This window comes from Ciconia boyciana, chromosome 3 (assembly GCF_034638445.1).
Source record: "Ciconia boyciana chromosome 3, ASM3463844v1, whole genome shotgun sequence".
NCBI classification, from domain to species: Eukaryota; Metazoa; Chordata; class Aves; order Ciconiiformes; family Ciconiidae; genus Ciconia; species Ciconia boyciana.
In genome coordinates this window covers 88225111-88244424 of record NC_132936.1, presented here as the reverse complement: position 1 = coordinate 88244424, position 19314 = coordinate 88225111, and the positions used below count along the sequence as shown (strand labels likewise).

The following is a 19314-nucleotide window of genomic DNA, read 5'->3' as shown; positions in this document are numbered from 1 at the left end:
GCATTAAGTGAACATATTTAAGGTTAAGAAAGCTAGCACTCAGCAGCTGAGAAATGCCAGACTACTGTCATGTATTGTCACGGCTTCCAACACCAGTTTCCTTGGGTAACCTCTGCTGAGCCCCCCGGCTCTAGGTCACTAGTTGATCCTTTCTGTGCCTCTGTATCTCTTTGTACTGATTCACAGTATTGCTTTCCCGGCTTTAAGTTTAACTTCTGTCCTTTGTAAGGTAATTTTTTTCTCTGCTCCCTTTGCCTTGCTAACCATAGTGTCCCCTCTATCATTGTCTACCCTGGGTTTTTTTTCCTTCCCAGTGCTCAGTCCAGCCTCTATGATCAGAGTTCCTTCAACTCTGTTTAGAGTTTCTAAAAAAGGAAAAGATAGTTACATGTTCTCATTAAACTTGGTTGATTTCTTTTTTTTGGTTGAATAACTGATTCGATTAGGCAGGTGTAAAGATAAGTATTTCATAAAATAAATGTGCAGCTGAAAGTAGTGTAGAGACTGTATGACAGACATTTCCTTGCATCTATGTTACCATCATATTGTATTTTAACTGGTCTTCCAAGATTGACCCAGTTTGCACTTTTCACAGGCTCTACAATTTACACGTGTTAATACAATTGAAAATTGGAAAGAGGTGTTTAAAAAAACTTAATGCAATAACTGAATTTGATCTAAAACCACTTTCGCCCAGAGGGAATATACACCTTCGGAATAACAGGAGCTTCACATGTATTTTATTTAAGGATTTTAAAGTATCATTACAAAATAAACTGACTCAATGTAGGAAGTGTGACATAGTAGACTAAGCAGAAAAATGTTTTTGGTAATCCAGCAGTTCAGAACTATTACAGATTTCTTAGAAGTATTCCTATTTCACCGTGTTTTTTCTAATACTATGGGTATTCTTTCACTACAGGTAAATAAGAACTAGAATTCCAAGCTGTTGAAAAAGATGCTCTCCCCATCCCAAGCCCCGTGTTCTCACCTTTTCTCTTGCGTTGGAAGCTGTGTCTGTCCCTTATGTAACTGTGTAGCTGCGGGAGTCTGCTCACTGAGCGAATCTAATAGCAACATTTCCTGGAGTGGGTTGGGGAATTTGAGGTTTATTTTAGTTTTGCCTCACTGAATTGATTTGCCTTCTATGATAGCTAGGTCTGGTGCAGGCAGCAGTAGAAATCTGCAAGGCAACCTATAGTTGCAACAGAGTAAATAGTGTGTACCTAAAGCCTAAGTCTCTTGTCCTTGATTGTATAAAACATACTCCTTATATTTAGGCAATACTTTCTGTTTCTAAAAGTTAATGTAGAATGACTTGAAAATTTCATTTATGAAAAGTCAAGCCCAACTCTTAGCTGGTTTCTAATTTTCTTTTTCATAGTGCTTTTTGTTTAGTGCTCTGTCTATATTGTTTCTATACAGAAACGTTACTGAGTACTGACTATAGCTTACTATCACGTTGAAACTAATTCCAGATTTTGTTCACTTGACTAGTGTTTGACTATGATGATTGTCTAACAAGTTGCTTGCCATCCATGTTAGAGTCGTTTATTAGGATGTTTTCAGGATTCATTTGAATTCATTTTTATGTAGACATCTGACATTTTATGTAATTTTGATTGCTTGGTACGAACTGAGTTGAAGTGGCTGTGGCATGTTGAAGCATTCCTGATTTCTGTGGGGAGTCAAGTCTTAGTTGATTGATACTATTTTTGATTATGGTGTTTAATGACATTTGTCTTCTGGAGGATTTACTGATAATTGGAATTTCCTGGTTTTTATTTTCTTCACAACTATTCATTAAATACCGAAATTTGTCCCAGGAAGTCAAACGCGATTATTAGCAACTTCTCTGTTTAAGAAAAAAAGTGATATGGTTGTGTGAAACGAAGTAGATACTCTAATATCTCTGCTACTTAGAATATTAGCTCAAACCTTGGAGTTTTAATGGTACGTATATATAAGAACACGAAATATAAATTAAAATTGACCCCAAAAATGTAGTAATTAGGTTTAATTAATTAATGTAGTAATAGGCACTTACCCTATTTTAATTTATTAAAATGAGCAATTGACTTGGTTTCTGCTTTAGTGTTCCAGTCTTGATAGTTTGAATTCAGAAATACTGTCTTGAGTGGTCGCGGGCAATTGCTACATATTCTTCTACAGCCTTATTCCAATTATATGTGTATCTGTGCTGCACAAGGTTGCACTTTATTGCGGATTGCTGATGGTTAGCCACAAAATCCAATGTTGAAATTTGACTGGAAATTTCTCTAATTATGTTTGTCTTCCTAGTTTAAATTCTGCTCACTCAGTCTTAAGCTATCTGTAGGTCAATGGTGTCCATTCTTTTTTACTTCAAGACAAAGTGAAAATAAAGAGCAGAAGGAAGCTCAGCTTTAACAAGCACTGGTCAGCACAGTGTGCATCACTGTCACATGGCTGTGCAACTCCTTCCAGTTAAGTGGTGGGTGCTGCTGTTCACAGAGTCCTTGGTGGTGCAGAATTAGCACTGTGACTTCTGTGCCTTTAGTCCTCTCAGACAGAAGTATGAAAGGGGATCACTTGTTGGGCTGCTCTGAATTCTAGGTCTTCTGAACTGCTTGATCTGAGCTGGAGATTCAGGATGCCACAGTTAGTAGAGGGCTTTTAGCTTTTGCTTTGGATTTTTTTTTTTCCCCCCTCCTTCTTTTGGGTTGTCCTGGGGAGGAGTAGCACAAGCAAAGCTAGGCAAGCTTCCTCCCTCTGCTGAGCAGAATACAGAGCAGAGCTATTTTCTGATGTGGCAGATCAGAAGAAAGGAAAAGGAATCTTCAGCTGAGAATTCAGATGTATTTGTGTAGTGCTATCATATCCAGGTTTTTACAGGCATGTTCTGTTTTTCCAACTAGCAAGCTTCTCTTGATTAAATTTGAGGATTTAGGGTTCTGGTCTGGAATTTCAGACATGTAAGCAGCTTGATCTGAGCAAGCTGCAGGGCTGCTAGATAATCAGAGGTCCTGAAGAAGTTCTTTGCAAGTAGATAAACTGAGGTATAAATTAAATGTGTTCTGGACATTTCAGATTTACTGCATGTACACAGGTCATCTGTGCAGTATTTTCAGCATATTTCCAGTGCATCCCATGTGTTGGATTTACTGCAATTTGCACACATCTCTGCCTGGGAATCCTACAAAGAAAACAAGGATACTCTGTCTTTTGAGATTGCCTTCTACCTTCTTCCTCTAGAAAGGCATGTTAAAAGCTTCAGTTAAAAATTTTCTTTTATGGGTCTACAAATAAACTTTCAGTTTAGAAGGGCATACACATTTTCGTAGCACAGTTACCAGGAACTAGAACTTTGAAGCTCAAAGGCTGCAGGCTGGGCTCTACTGATCCAGAAGTATTTGTAGGGGAGAATGTAACACTCTCTTTATTACTAGGATCAGTCAAGATCTGGCCCTCATCGCACGGGAAATCAACGATGTAGCAGGAGAGATAGATTCAGTGACTTCATCAGGCACTGCCCCCAGTACCACAGTAAGCACTGCTGCCACCACCCCTGGCTCTGCCATAGACACTAGAGAAGAGGTAGGAGATCTTCATGGAGAAATGCATAAGGTTCTTCCTTTTCTTTATTTCTTTTGCTTTTAGCTTTTTGCATAGCCTTTTTTAGTTATTTCCACTCAACCCGTATGCATGATCTCTACATTGTTTTTTGAGTTAAAGTTCCTTTATGTTTCAACAAACAACCCAGAAATTATTCTATGAACGCAGCTTGTGAAAAGGATGCATACTATCTGTCTGTCTCTTTTTTTCCACGAAACATAGGACAAGATAGTTATTTGTTTCTTGCTTGTCTGTAGCCTTAGATACCATTGGATAGTATCTAAGTGCATTTAAAGATACTAGTGTGTATGCACAAATATATATAAATGTATACATTTAATACTTTGCATAGCTATTAAAAACAAAAAAGTCCCTCTTTTCACAGGTGACATTAAAGTTTTGTCTTCTGAACGCTGAAATACTTGGGTACCATCAGTTAATAATAACTTTAGATTTTCTTTCTTAATAACTGTAAAAAACTGCTTTGAAATAAGTTTGCCTTGTGCTTCTACTAATTCTTATTTTCTTTGACTATCTCTGGTGTGCTGTTCTATGAATATATTGACTAACTTGTTCTAGTAACCATCACAGGTCTAATGCTGGTAAACATGTTAATCTGAATTTAAATCATCACTTTCTACCATATTACAGTTCACCCTAATATGTTGTAAATGTTTACTGCATTTTTTTCTTCATAGTATTCCTTTCAAAATATGTTTATTCATTTTTGTGTGCATAAAGTTTGGTTAATACATTAGTTTACTGTGTTTAGTATAATACTGTCTTTTTCTGTGGAAAAAAAGATATAAACAGTGATCAGAAATCTGAGAGTTGTGTGCTCAGAAAAATTGTAACTGCACTCACATAGATTTTGGTTTTAATTCTCGTGGACTTATGGCTAAACTTTAAGGAAGTAAAGTGCTAATTTTCTTAGATCCAGTTAGATCACTCTGATTTTTATATTACTAAATAATTATTTTCTTCTTCAAAAAATATTGTACAATGTGTATATACTACTGCAGGTGGCAGTATCTCCTTTAAGTAGGTATAGTTGTTTCTGTAACACTGTGACTAATCTGGAAAAAAAAATAAATTTGATAGTACTGTACTTAATTCCACAGATATATTCCATTAATCGAAGGAATAACTTATTCAATACCAGTTTATAGGTAACTATTATGTTACCTGCCCGTAAGCAAAATTTCTGTGGGGTAGTCTAATTTTGCCATGTGTGTCTGGTATTTGAAAAAAAGACCTTCATTTTTACAAGGTATTGTTTCATAAGAGATGCATCATTTTATACTATGCAAGACAACAGAATGATTTTTATTTGATAGGCTTCTTGTAAACTGTTTCAGAAGGAAAAAAATGTTAATCTGATCTTGCATGTATCCAGTAGGTTTCATAAACTGCGTTTTTCTTTAACCCCCCCAGTTGGTTGACCGAGTATTTGATGAAAGTCTCAATTTTAGAAAAATCCCACCACTAGTGCATGCCAAACCACCAGAGGGGAATGGTCGGCCTAATGATGCTAGACCTCAGCTAACAGATGCCCTCGATCCCCCAACAATTACCCGGAGAAGGACTTGGAGCAGAGATGAAGTGAGTACACAACAGGATTCTCTCTAGTAATGTGTCTATTTTAAGCTTTTACAAGCTTTTAAGATTTCAAAATATATGGAATTGTTTGTATTGAATTCCCATTAAACTAGTAATATCCTTTTTTATTGAAAATTTATTGCAGGTTATGGGGGACAGTTTGTTGTTGTCCTCAGTCTTCCAATTTTCTCGCAAGATAAGACAATCCATAGACAAAACAGCTGGCAAAATCAGGTGGGTTTTTAAAAATTATTGTTATTACTGAAAACGTTCTGCTCTCATCAACATTCCTACTAGTAGAAGAGATATGTATAATACAGATAGAGGAAATGTATTTAGTAGCAACTTGTATTTTAAAAATAACAATGTTACTTATGGCCTTTTTAGCATTCAGAAAGATTTGGGATTAATAATTTTTCCATTATTGTTTGTGTGTATTTCATATTATATGAAGATAAATATCAGCAAAGTTTACATGCACGGAACAATATCCATCATACTTCCAGCAGAGGAGCTGTTCCAACACATGCAAATGCTGTGCAAAATCTACACAACCTCTATGCAAGTCTTGTAAAACTCCCTTCCTTAAAAGATAAGGTTAAAATGTTGCTGAACTGTAAAACTGGGCTCTGTATGTTTGCCAAGTTGTTGTAGGGATCACCCGTTTTAGGAAGAAAAACATATGGTGGTACAGAGGAGAGCAGTTTCAGTAAATCCTTCTGAAAAAGAACTTGCCCTGGAGACAATGTGGTCACTATTGATTTCTAAATCTAAAATAACAGATGTAACCATCTGTTATTTTTAATTGAAAATTCCTGCTTAGATAGTTAGATTCCTGCATAAAATGTCATAGTAGCTAACAGGAAGTATAGACATGTCAAAAATGATAACATGTTGCTCTACCAACAGCTCCATTTAACTTGAATGAATGAGCATACAACCATTTAGTGACCACTTTGGTTGACAAGAATAAATGAAAATTCTGAATACAAAGTTCAGGATTGTATAATTCACATGTCTTTCTTCATGTCTTTGTGCAGTAAATAATTTAAAAATAGCAGTCATTAAAAATAAGAAAGTCATTTGGCTGAACTTCATGTATAATTTTCTGAATGTGAGAAAATACTGTAATTGATGAGTTTGTCTAGGAAGTGTCAGATATTGAAATCTTAGATGGGTGACAGATTAATCACCAAATCACAAATTTACTTTCACATAGGGTGATGTAACTAGTAAAAGTAGCACAATACTAACATATCTGAAGGTTATATTCTTGTGGGAGAACCAAAAAAGGCTTGACCATAGAAATCAAGAAGAAAAAAAATGTGTATAAATTGGTAAAAACTGTAGGTTATCTGCCATTTCTAGTCCTGCTATTTCTAGTACGAAGAGTGTCACTGAGTGAAGAATCAAGTCTTTAAAAGCCTGCAGCCCATTCTTATTATTTCTGTTCTAAGGGGGTTTGTGTGTTGTTTTTACTGGTGGTTACAGATAACATTTGTGAGTACCTTATTTCCACTATCTTGGAACATGTTCCTGGGCTGATACTGATCTCATTTCTCTTTTTCCAAGTCACCATTCTCAGGCTGCAGGATTATAATATTGGAAATATGCTGTTTGCTGCCTTTCCCTCTTTGGTTTCCCCAGATACATTCTTTTACTTATCATTCTATTTTTACTTATCATACTGAATATCCTTAAACGAAAGACATAAATGTCTTTTGCTGTGTAAAATTTGGATACAAATGAGTTTGTGAAATGCAGGTGCACAATATGGTTACTCTCAAAAGCTGTGCCAAAACAGAGTTCAACTTCATTATGCAGAATTCATTACAAATTATGCAAAAGTTCACAACTTGTTCAAGTTTAATCAGCCTCTGACTGCATGCTATCATTTACTTTAATAGCTGATCTCAAAAAAATGAGCAAATAAATACCTGCAAAGAGGTACTTAAGTGTGACCATTCTTTGAAAGTCATTTTAAAAGGCGTTTGAAATTTGGAAATAGAAACAAAATATTACATTAAGTTTTGTTTTGCACATAGTTCTCTGGGAAAATACCGTGACATCTGTAAGGAACTCTGCTTACCAATATATTTTTTTTTTCCTTTTAAAGCTGCATCATTGGAACAAGAATCTTGCTTATTGACTGACTTATTTGTGGTAGGCGTCTAGGATGATATGTATCTTAAATTCCTCAGAAGCAGTAGATAGTAGATACTCTACTCTTTTCGTTGTGCTGATTTTTCTTGATAGTTGGCAGTTTCTGATCTGTAAATATGTTGCTAGCACAGCTGTAGTTTACTTAACGTAAAAGAACTGAGTTCAGTACAGTGAGTTAAAACAAATTTATGTATGCAAATTCATTCTGAGAAAAGCAGATAACTATAAAATCAAGTCTTACACTTTTCTGATTACTTTTCTGAGCTTAAAAGGTAAGTCTGCTACATTGTAATGAATGTAATAATGATGTGATCATGTATGATATTATAAATATAAGCATACCTATAAACATTTTATATACATTTAAAGAGAGTGGCATTGCATATTTCTATAAAAATACAGTGGAGAAGCTTTAATTAATAAGCAATTATTTAGCATATTCCCCAGAGCTGTGATCAAAACTTCCTTTTCCGGCTACTCAGAATGGATTTGAATAATATGATGTTACTCATAATGTCATTAGTATTTTGAATCAGAAAAACAACAATAGTTTTAGAGTTGTTTTTAGAGAGCATATAAAGCAGCTAGGACCTGTTACAGATTTTACCTCAGCTTTGTTTTGATGTACGTGAGTTCAACCAGCTGGTGTGCTTTTATTCCTTTTACTGGAGTTAAGCCATTTAAAATTTCTGCCCAGAACAGATACAGTGAGAATCAATCAGGATTTGTCAAGCTAGCAGTTGTTTATTTTTCCAAAGTACTTGAACCTGAAAGGAGACGAGAAATTTATAGAGGCACCAATAAGAGTAAGCCAGTAAGCCTGACTGTGTTTTAAAAGCCCTCTTTCAAATTTTCTTGTTCACCAATGTAAACCTCTCTCCCAAGAGCACAGACAGCATAGGGCAATTACGGTCCTTACAAATTGCATCATACATATTAAAAAATTACATCCTTCCTGTCTGGATCCAATGGGGAAAGACGTGGTTCCTGGGAATGTGAACACTCTTCTTTCTGTTATGTTTTAGTTGCAATAGCTAGCTTTACAAAAAGACCAGTTTCACTTTGGCTAAAGTATTAAGAACATAAATATTTTCAGTCATTCCTGACAAGCAGATCTATCAGAAATTAAATTAAATTAAATTAATTAACAATATAAATTAAATTAATAGAAATTAAATTTTCTATCAGAAATTAAAATGAGCTGAAATCAATCATGAAAATAAATTAATATGAGGGTAAAAGGAAATATATATCTTTTTGCTTGACTAGTTTCTTCCCCACTTCATTAGAGCTGACATTTCTGTTTTCTAATTTATAGATAATGTTCTGAGTTCCACTGAGTTCTGTCATTGTTCCTACCTTATATTAAGAAATAGGATTGAGAGAAGCTTTGGATGCTGTATTCCTCAGCTAGCTTCTCCCAGTGCTGGCCAAAATGGTTTTTTTCCCCCCACGTCCTAGTGTGGTGGTCAGATTGAACCAGATTCAGGTATCTGGTTCTTTCCTTTCACCAAATCCTCTATATATTTGTAATTTTATTCAGGATAAGGTCATAGCTTGGGTATTGCTAAGTTACTTTTTTATAATTTGTTTTTATTCATTACTTTGTATAATTGGTTAGGTCCTTATCTACTGATGTACACAAAACTACATTATATTTAAAAATTCTGCAGCATTCTTGCCATGTATCCTATAACCTGTTCTTTGCTAACAATTACTACTTCTCAGGAAGCAGGTATGCAGTTTGTTTGCTTTCCTGTCTTTTATATATTATAATGAGTTTGCAGGAATTTTCAGAGATTATGGAGGGAAGAGGTAAGTAGGTTTTGCAGTGAGAAGCCCTGCGTGGTTTTATCAGTGCTCTACAATGTGAATGCAGTGTTATTAGCTTACTTTGTAGCAGGAAAGTACCTCTTCAGTCAGGCAAAATCTAGGCAAGGCATTCAGGTCAGTGCAGGTACTACTTGTCAGTCTCTGCAGTTTGCTGTGCATCCTGCAAAGTCCAACGAAAGAAGAATGGGGACTGAGCACAACTAAATAAGAAAGTTCAGGCAGATTTGCCCCAGAAAGTAGGACTGGGAAAGGCAAGAGCAGAAGGTGGCAGGCATTTATAAATACATTCTTTTAATATAAAGAGTATAGTTAGAAGGAGGAAGAGCAAGGAGACAGAGATGAAGACCCCGGGAGGTTAAAATGTACTAAATGAAGAAATGAAAAAAATTTTGTAAAAATGAAATAGGCTTCCTCCAATTATAGCAAAAACAAATTGGCCTGTCCACTTTATAGTGGAAATAATAACATTTTTTGAATTACTGTTTTAATTTTTTTCCCTTTTTTTTTAAATAAAATGACCTATGAAATGGAAAGCTTTCAGATTGTAAAAGAGAAGTAAGAACATTAAAAGAGAGTAAGGCTGAAAACACCACATATACAAGCGAAGGCATTAATCACATACATAAAGATAGAAGTATTTTAATATAACATGAGCAAGAAGGTAAATGAAAACAACAAGCAGTGTCACAATAACTTCTATATTTTTCATGCTAGAGCTGTTTACTGCTAAATAAAGCCTTATTTTCTATGTTTCTGCTGATTTCCTGAGTGATATAAATGCTATTAAAGTATGGAAAGTATAGCTGTGTAAGATTCTCTGTATGCTGAATCAAAATATTTCCAGGAGTTGCCTGGTTTTTAGTGTAAGATCCTATAAAGGATTTAATTGGCTCTGCTTTTTACTTAAACTCCTCAGTGTCAGGCAAGTCCTAAATTTTCCATTGTTATAGGACTTTCTGGTATCCAGGTTTGCAGTTATATGGCTTTGCAAGCTTTTGCACTCCCTTCCAGAAAATAAAAGCAATCTTGTCAATTTCTGATGATCAGCTTTGTTACAAAATGATGGCACTACTTGAGGCCATCAAGTGTTTCATGTTTTATTCACTGTAGTTGTGATTACTTTTAATTTATTTTTTCCTTCCCCAAGAAGAAGTATGTCTTAATGTTTACTCTTTGTATGCTTCGTACATTAATACACTGAAGTCACTTGCAGAAGTGGTCATTTGCCTCGATCCCATGACATTGTGTCATGAGAGTAGCACTTCCTCTCAGTGAAACATCTGACAAAAACATGTTCTGAAGCAGCAGCGAGTGAAGACCTCAAAGACAGAAGAGGAGTTAAAGCACCTTCTGGATGGGCTGTCTACAGACATCTGTGTACTGATAAGATAATATAGGGGGTACACGTTTTGAAAAACTAGACTTTCTTGACAGGGTAATAATAGAGAGTGGGATTTTCCATAGGGTATAAATAACTGAGGAAAGATTAACAGAAATGCAGTACTAAGTCTCCCAGCTTTCTTTCAAATTCTTAGTCTTTATGAGATGCAAGGTATCATGAATTTCCACCTTGAAAATTATTTCCTCAGACACCTACCTACACTAATAACTTCTTTAAAATGTACTACTTTTTGTTCACAATTTTAAATTGGTTTGTTTGTTTGCTTAGCAGTTTTACTGCAGCTATTTTTGTACTTTTAACTCTGAAATACCATTTAGAGAAGAAGTGGATTTGGACTCCTTTATGTCATCATGCTGTCACTTAAAAAAAAAAATGAATACCAAGACCTTAAATATCTGCACATTCTTTTTTTTTTTCCCAATTGTGCAAATGTAGACCTTTTAAATGATGTTTATGATATGACGATGAAACCAAAAATCATTTATCACAGCAGGGAAGCAAAACATAAAAAATGGGGAACCTCACAGTATGCTTTGGGGTTTTACAAATAATGGAAGTGACTTCTTTAAACACTTAATACAAGTGATACTTATATTACTAAATCATGTACATATAGTTTGTTTGTTGAGACTTTTCAATGAAAACTTCTATGAAATGCATTTTTCTTTTAATTTTCTGAAGTGTTTTGTTTTTTATTAAATTAATATAAAATCCAAATGTAAAAGAGTTGCATTTATTTACCATTGTTAATTTTTCTCTTCTGTTTTGCAATTGTTGTAAAATGCAGTGTTAATAGGGAATTCTCTGACTACTATAAAATAGTTGGATTTTTTAAAAAATGTCTGGAGGAAAGAATCAGCTGTGTCTTTTCAACACCATAAGCAAGTATTTAGCTACAGAACTGCCATTTTAATGTCAATAATAATGATGTTGCTGAAACCCTGTATGCTTCCCTGAAAATTTAAACTGTATGGTTGGATTCTGTCAGTTTTCAATATTTCAGATTTTAGTTTTATTCAGTGCTCCCTATGCTGCTTTCTTGTATCATGTATCTAATCTTTCAGTTTTAGTTTTAAACATACTGTTCTTGACTTTTTTTCTTCTAGAATATTATTTAAGGACAAAGACAGAAATTGGGAAGAAATTGAGAACAAGCTGCGAGCTGAAAGTGAAGTTCCTATTGTGAAAACATCAAGCATGGTATGAATAGTTATCTTTTCTGGGATTGAATGAGCCTCTTATCTAATTTACAAATAATCAGTAGTGGAATGTGTTATTTTCAATGATATGAAGGCAAAAATCTTTAAAAGGTTTTATTGAGACACTCAGTATATTTCAAGAATAAACCTAATCTTCTTTAATAATTACTAAAACATACTATCTTATAAAGAAACACTCTTAAGTAATTGTTCAGGGGAAATTCTCAGATAAAGAATGCAGTAAAAGGGGTTCAGACTATACATAGACCATCAGTACTTTTGTTTAACAAAAGGCAACAACCATTAGTTTGAATGTTGGATGGCTTTCGAATTAACTTGTTTACAATCTAAAGACTACTTTACTTACTGTTTATTAACGCTTAATATTAATATGTAATACTTAATACCATTAATACTGATAATTAATATTTAGAGAAATAGTTGTATTTTGTTATATGTGAATGAAAATAATCTGTAGACACATTGCAATAAAGCATTCTGCAATGAAAAAAATCCTGTTGGCTTTGTGTGGAAGTGATAACCATAGGGTACCACCTACAACTCTAGTTGATTCATGTAGTCTTCTACTCCTGCCTAATTAGGGCCATTTCATGACCAAACTGTGTGACAGTGTGAGGGAACGGAACACTCATGTTGTTTCCTAGTACGCTTCTCCTCTGCTTCTAAACACAGAGCATAGGGTTTGAAAAACATCTCTGCGTATGAGAGCAGGTGGAGAGTCTAGCTACATTATGCCATCTGGAGTATCACGCTGTTAAGAGTGTCAACTTACAGAGGCCGTTTTTTTTTCTGAGGGAAAGGTGGGAGAGGAAATGCCTTCTGACATATTTTGTACTGGACTGCTCAGAAGCAGAAGGTGAACACATTTCCTCTGGCATTGAACTGGCTAGCACTTCTCTGTTAGCTCATCATGAGTTATTAAACGCATCCAGATTGATTTTTCCTGGAAGTATTAAAAACTTGGTCCGTAATTTCTGCAGAATGGTGTATTTTTTAAAAGCAATCATTAGTAATTCAGTGTTATAATTTATTCAATACACCGACAGTTTTGGGTTTGTTTTTTTTAAAGTTTAATTAAGCAAGTTACTCACTGAAGTTTCTAATTTTAGAAATATGATAATATAAGGAGTTTTACTTATCCTATCCATTTCCAGAACAAGATCAGAGTTTAGTGTTTTGTATTCTAAATGCCATAAATATGGGGGTTTAAGGCATTCATTAAAAAAGAAAAACATTAGTTGTATACTAAGTTCAGCATTTTACAAAATTTTTTTTCAATGCATTAAAACATCCTGCATTGTTTGAAAGTGTATGGTGGGGGTTTTTTTGTCTATGCACTGATTTTCAAGTTCCTGCTCAGTTTTCAGAGCAATATATTATTCAAATGCAGTGCTTATTTTTACCACAGAGTGTTATTAAAAGCTAACAGAGGACAATTGTAACTGATGTTTCTTTTGTCCTTGAGACATTTATGTCAACTCAGATGTGGAATCTGCTTAAAGATAATGACTTTGTAAAATCCAAGGTAATAAATCTCTTTGCCAACCACAAAAATCACATTACTTAGTACAGAATGGGTTTCTGAAATGGGTTAAATTTGTTTTCAAAATCAGTGCCTTTGAAAATTCTCAGCTTTTGAAGACCACTGATAGCTTTCCTCAGCACTTGGATTAACAGTGCTCCTCAGTGTAGGATCCTTCAATTGTAGGATTTACATATTTATAATTTAAGATGTGGTACATGTAATGATTATTGTGTTTCAGAGTGCATTGCTGTGGCTGCGTCTGTGTTAGTAAGTAGTGCAGCACAGAGGAGAAAAATCTGTAAGGCAAACGAGCGCTGAGGACCCAACATTGGTGTGCTGTACAGGGTCTCGTGGGCACAGGGCCCAATGGTTGCAGACAAAATCCCGATGCAGTCATCTTACTATTCTGACTCACATCTGAACACGATTATAGATCACCCTATTCCATTAATAGTGGGTTTATACTTTCCTTTAAAGGTTTGCTGTTACTTTTACCCATTTCTACAGAACCATGGAGTCTGTAAGTCTGTGCTTGAGAAGAAGTAGCGCAGGCAGATAAGGAAGGGACAGAGTGAGGTTTTGTTGACCCTAGCAATCAGCCAATGCAGAGCAGCTCTTGATTTCTGAGTGGGCCACGGCTGTCCAGCCTCAAGCACTGCTGCCCAGGACCCATGGTGGACATGGCTGGGCCACCACCAGCAAGGGTGTTCTTGATACCAGGAGGGACAACCCAAATAACATATTGCAAAGGTTGGGGAGGGGGATTGTTTACTACTGGTAGGTAGTTTGAGTCTTTTTCCTTAACGAAACACGTTTGTTTCTTTCCCAGGAAATATCATCAATCTTACAGGAATTGAAACGAGTTGAGAAACAGCTGCAAGGTACAAATCTTTTCTCACTTTTCTCTTTGATTGTTGCTTGCTTTAAATTTTTTTAATATATATCTCTCTATATATGTATATCGTGAAACAAAGTTATCACATTTTATTAAAATATATTCCCACTATCAGTTATGTACATTAATATATAATTCCTGGCACATTTGGTAAAGAAACATCACTGAATTCTTTTAAAACAGGAGAGAGATGATATCTTTTTATATGGGTGAGAAAAGGCTCAACTAAAAGTGAAAGAGTCCAGAAAATCCCAAAGGTATTATTTGTGAAACATTCTTAATAGAAATATTTTTATGGGTAAATATTGAAGCGTAGGTGATAGAGAATCCCGAGATGAGGCTTTATAAAATAGTCTTTGCACATCAGTAATACCCTCACGTATAGCACAATTCAGTATAAGGAATGCACTGGGACCATAACCTATAGGAAATCTCAAAAAAAAAACTTTATCTGATACAATAAAATGAAAATTTAGGATTAGCTCTTGACATCTTCCCTTCGCACTGCTGAATCCACTCTTTGTAATTGTGGAGCCCACAGACTACAAAATAGAAAAGTTACTTTGCTTTTCACATGCAAAGACTTCATCTTTGTACAAAGTGAAAGAATTATGTTGTGCTTACAAAGTCTGCTATTTAGACATATATTCCACTTATCAAAATCAACTTAAAAACTGAGTATATTTTAAAAAGAAGTTACAATCTTATTTGTGTATTGTTTATACTTAGTTTGTTTAATTTGGAGTGGTCAAATGGATTAGCGGTCCATGCTTATATATAATCATTATTATATTTGTTGTAAACTTCTGATATTTGTAATTTTTAGTATTCAGATTTAATCCTACAATAAAACATGTTTTTAAAAAGAATGTTTCAGGAGGAATCATTAACCACCTTTATAGACAAATTAGTATTTGTTTCATGCTCAGCTATAATTAAAAAATGTTGATTTATTACAAATTATATTGTGTTTAGAGAACATAACACAGAAATAAGGCCCAGAGAAGGAGGCAAGATCATTTCCTTGTGTACGCAGTGGTGTTTGAATAGATGTTAGTACAGTTTTGGAAATAAAAAAGAGAGAGGTTCTGTTAAATGTGACAATGTTAATAGTACAGTAAAATGAAATTGTACTAGGTGCTTCAGTTTGCCCTCACTATGTGGAGGGGGACGGACAGTAAGTCCATCATTATGCATTAAAAAGGATGAATGATTGCTTTTTTATACAAATTTCATTCAATCATGGAATTAGCAGCTATGGATATTTGGGGGGGGTGCGTTGAGTGAAGCATAAAATAATGGTAATATTAGAGAAAAAGCCCCTTAAACATGACTAAAAATCCCATCTTTCAGTCCCTATAAGCTAATCGTAGACGGTTTGTCATCTCTCTTTCCTATCCACACATCAGGCAGCATTTAGTTTGTGCAGTTTCATTTCATCTAAAGTTTTAATATATGTAAAATGTAATATATGTAGTAAATGCTTTTAAATATATGTATCAGCTACATATATGTTAGATACACCACTCCTTTGTAGTGGGCAACACACATAAAAGCTCATGTCTGTCATCATAAAATAAAAGTGTTAGAACAGGATTTTCGTATTTTTTATGGTAGTAGAAAACTGTGTTTTTTATGGTTTCTTCCCTATCCCTTTCATCTTTTCTTGATTGTTTAGCAATTAATGCTATGATCGACCCTGATGGTACCCTGGATGCTCTGAGCAACTTGGGATTCGCCAGCCCCATCTTACCAGCTCAGCCGAAGCCGAAGTCCAGTCCTGTTTCCCAAAGTACCCGCCCTCAAGTGCAGCCAAACTGCCAGCCCGAAGCTCGGGCTCTTCGACCTCCCGCTGTCCCTGTTGCAGCTGAATTTGAGAATGCTGAATCTGAGTCAGATTTCAGCATACATTTCAACAGGTTTAACCCAGATGGGGAAGAGGAAGATGCCACCCTGCGTGAGTGACATCTCAGTGTTGATACAGAAACCTTTCATGTGGAATGCTTAGAAATAAAGGAAAAATTACAATATTGGTTTTGTAATTTAAAAAAAAAAAGGCTTGGTCAAACAGCAGTTGTTTTATTAAACCAGTTTTCTTTAACTGTGATGCTTTGATTGTCACACAAATCCTTTTCAAATCATAAAGATATGCATAGATACCAGTGTAGGAAAGCAGATTGTGGCAGGTTTGCCCTTTGTGGTTGTGTGCTTTGCAAAACAATTATTATATCAGCAGTTTTCCCTTAATAGATTTATTTCTTTTTAAAAGCCATGCAAGCAGTCTAACATTTAATGTTACTGAAACCCCAAATCTCTTTGCCAAGCTGCTCTAATGAATGGACTTCCTCCACTAAAGTTTGTACAGAACTGTTGAACAGTTACATTTGATTCTGAATTAGATGATTTATATAGGAAACGTTATCTTTGACTACAATGACACATTACTGCAAAAGGTAAGACAGATTTCAGAAAGCATTCATTCTTGTGTACTGAAAATCTCAAACAGTTCTGTGGTTTATATAACCTTGTTGCTGCGTAAATTGTATTGGGGTTTACAAAGTTCACATATTATGTTTGCACTAAGATTTGCTGGGAGTGATAGGTGAACATATCAATATCATTAAACAGCAAGCAGTGTTTTGGTGTACATAGAAAACTGATAATACTGTACTTGTATTATCATTGCAGTGTTTTAATCCACTTTCTGAAAGGACTATTTGGCACTTTTTGATCTTCTTCAAATGTCTTTTTGATGTCAATGAAAGTAGAAGTATTTCATATCTCATTTCTGTCCAAATGCTTGTTGAAACTAGGAAACAAATTTAAACATACAGCAACGTGGGACATTTTAAAGCATATTGAGGCAAATGGGCTCTCACCAATGCAAATGCAACATAAGCTTACAGAAGAAATTACTGGTCCTTGGAATGATCATGAGATGTAAAATTTTCTTTAGGGGACTTGGAAATAGAGTTGTCATAAGTTGCTTGATCGATAGATGCACTCCCAAGCAAATGATTTTATTTGCTTCTGTATATTTTCCTGTAGTCTTGCTAGTAAAGCTGTCTCTGTCTTACATATTTAAAAGGATTCTGGAAGACGACTGCTAACATAGACATTTTGCTTCTATCACTGAAAAGCAAGTCTATTTAAAGTTTCCTATATAAGCCTATTTTCCTTATAAGTTGTCCCAGTAACTTAACATTTGGAAATAATAATAAAAATAAAAGTAAATTACTTGGTATTTCCAGAACACTGTAATTTGGAGGAATGTTATTTCTGTTAAATGTAACTAATAGACTGGAATTTTCCTATGTTTGCATCAGTCTCTATATATTAAGGTTAAAGATACAGTTTTGCAGCTTTTATGAAATGGTCTTTAATATTTCAGCAATAATCCTATATGACATTTCTTTAAAAAAACTACTTTCTGTACACTTTTAAATTGTACAGGCTTTCAGAAGTCAGTAAAAGTTGGACCAGTTAATAAAAATGCAAAAACTTTTTTGTAGAGATGTAAAAACAAAACCACTAATCTGTTGTATAATGGATTTCATATTTTCTTTAAAAAAATTAAAAGCAAACAGCCTTCATGTATGACTCAATATGCTCTACTCCAGCTAACTGTGGAAGCCTGAACTACACTAGTTTACAGAGGCTACAAGACAAGTTTTAGAAGGTGCAGAAGGGCAAAAATAAATTGAAACCAGAGCTAGGTGTTGAAAACCGAGTGTACCAAACCATCACCATAATTCCTTCTTTTGTTTAATGCTTGGGAACATAATTTTTCCGCAGACTCGAGTGGAAAGTAGGAAATGGCTAGGAAGGATTAAAGGTGCAGGCTCTTCATGCGAGATTCTGTTTGTGTTCTTTCAGGCGTTTATACCTTTACGTTCTGTAATAAGCATTTTGCATTACTATGTTCTTATTTTGTATGAACATGTTCTCCTTATTTATTTTTGTTACATTTATTATGTATGTTATTTTGTTATATGCATTTACAACTCCATTTTTAAATAAAGTGTTTCTGGAACTTTACAAATGTGTGAATATGTAATTGAGAGCTGGGAAGTTCACACAGTCTTCCTGCAGTCTAACTGCAGGAAGAAATAGGAAATTACATTTTTTCATAAATGTCTTTCCTCCGGAAAAAGTTACATTATTGCCGCTGCTGCATCATTTATTCTGTGCTGATGGTATTGGCTCACTTTCCCGTACTCAGGTTCGTTTCCACACTTGAATTGATTTTTGTGTGCAAAGCTAGAGGCAAAAATAATCCAGTATGCCGGTCACCGAATAGTGACCGTGTTTCCCTTTGTAGAAGGAAAAGAAATTAATTTTAATGCACCTGCAGGTGCAACAGTAGTTGCTTTTCAGACTGCTTTCTTTCTGCTTCATATATTGGAAAACTTTACTGAACATTCTGATTTGGCTCCAGACTGGTGCCTTTTTTTCTTCTGTCCCTGCTTTGACTCCATACGTACTTTCCTGCAAGACACTAAATTTCCTCTTCTGTAGCTAGCTTCATGCAAGAACAAAACTGTGAGTTTAGTATAAAGCTCCAAGAATTCCTTCCCAGCTTACACATTTCAGTGTCGCCGAGCTTTGCTGTGACTTGGCAGCAGCCAGCTCTGGTCTTGCTTCTATGCACCTGTTTTTCCTTTGTATCCCCAGTCTGATGGCATTAAGACTGCACTAGTGGCGCACAGTGACACTCAGTGGCACTCAGCTCTAGAAGGGCAGGAGATTTTTACTGAGGTTCAGAGATGCCAGTTTGCTATAGTCAAAGACGTGGAAAAGTTAGAAGGGCTTTCCAGGTGTTCAGGACTTTTTCATATTCCCCAACTTCATTGGCTGCTACTGTTTCCTCACTTGTTGCCAGTATCCTGCTATCTTTGCAGAAGTAAGGGGAATGCACTTCTGGGTTAATATTCTCCTGCGCAGAGCCGCATTTATGTAAGTGATAGTGTAGCATTTTGTTATTTCTTACCGCATAATATTCTCATCTATCCACTATACTTTGAGCCAAGGTTATGCAGAGACGCTTTTCAGAAGTACTTAGGAAATCCAGCATCAGTCCCCT

General features: G+C 35.1%; 1 protein-coding gene across 12 annotated transcripts in view; it reads left to right on the top strand.

Moving 5' to 3' along the window:
* The window catches only part of CEP170 (centrosomal protein 170), a 106877-nt gene extending 88620 nt beyond the window's left edge, over window positions 1–18257 (top strand). For 10 of the 12 annotated variants that reach the window (XM_072856471.1, XM_072856480.1, XM_072856478.1 and 7 more), the window contains 6 exons: window positions 3429–3606; window positions 5029–5196; window positions 5339–5427; window positions 11698–11791; window positions 14166–14217; window positions 15910–18257. In XM_072856471.1, the coding sequence (XP_072712572.1) occupies window positions 3429–3606; window positions 5029–5196; window positions 5339–5427; window positions 11698–11791; window positions 14166–14217; window positions 15910–16196 (868 nt within the window). In that variant the 3' untranslated portion in view covers window positions 16197–18257. The remainder of the gene's footprint in view (window positions 1–3428; window positions 3607–5028; window positions 5197–5338; window positions 5428–11697; window positions 11792–14165; window positions 14218–15909) is intronic. The other 2 variants (XM_072856476.1, XM_072856474.1) reach the window with 1 other exon arrangement.
* Window positions 18258–19314: the final 1057 nt, after the last annotated feature.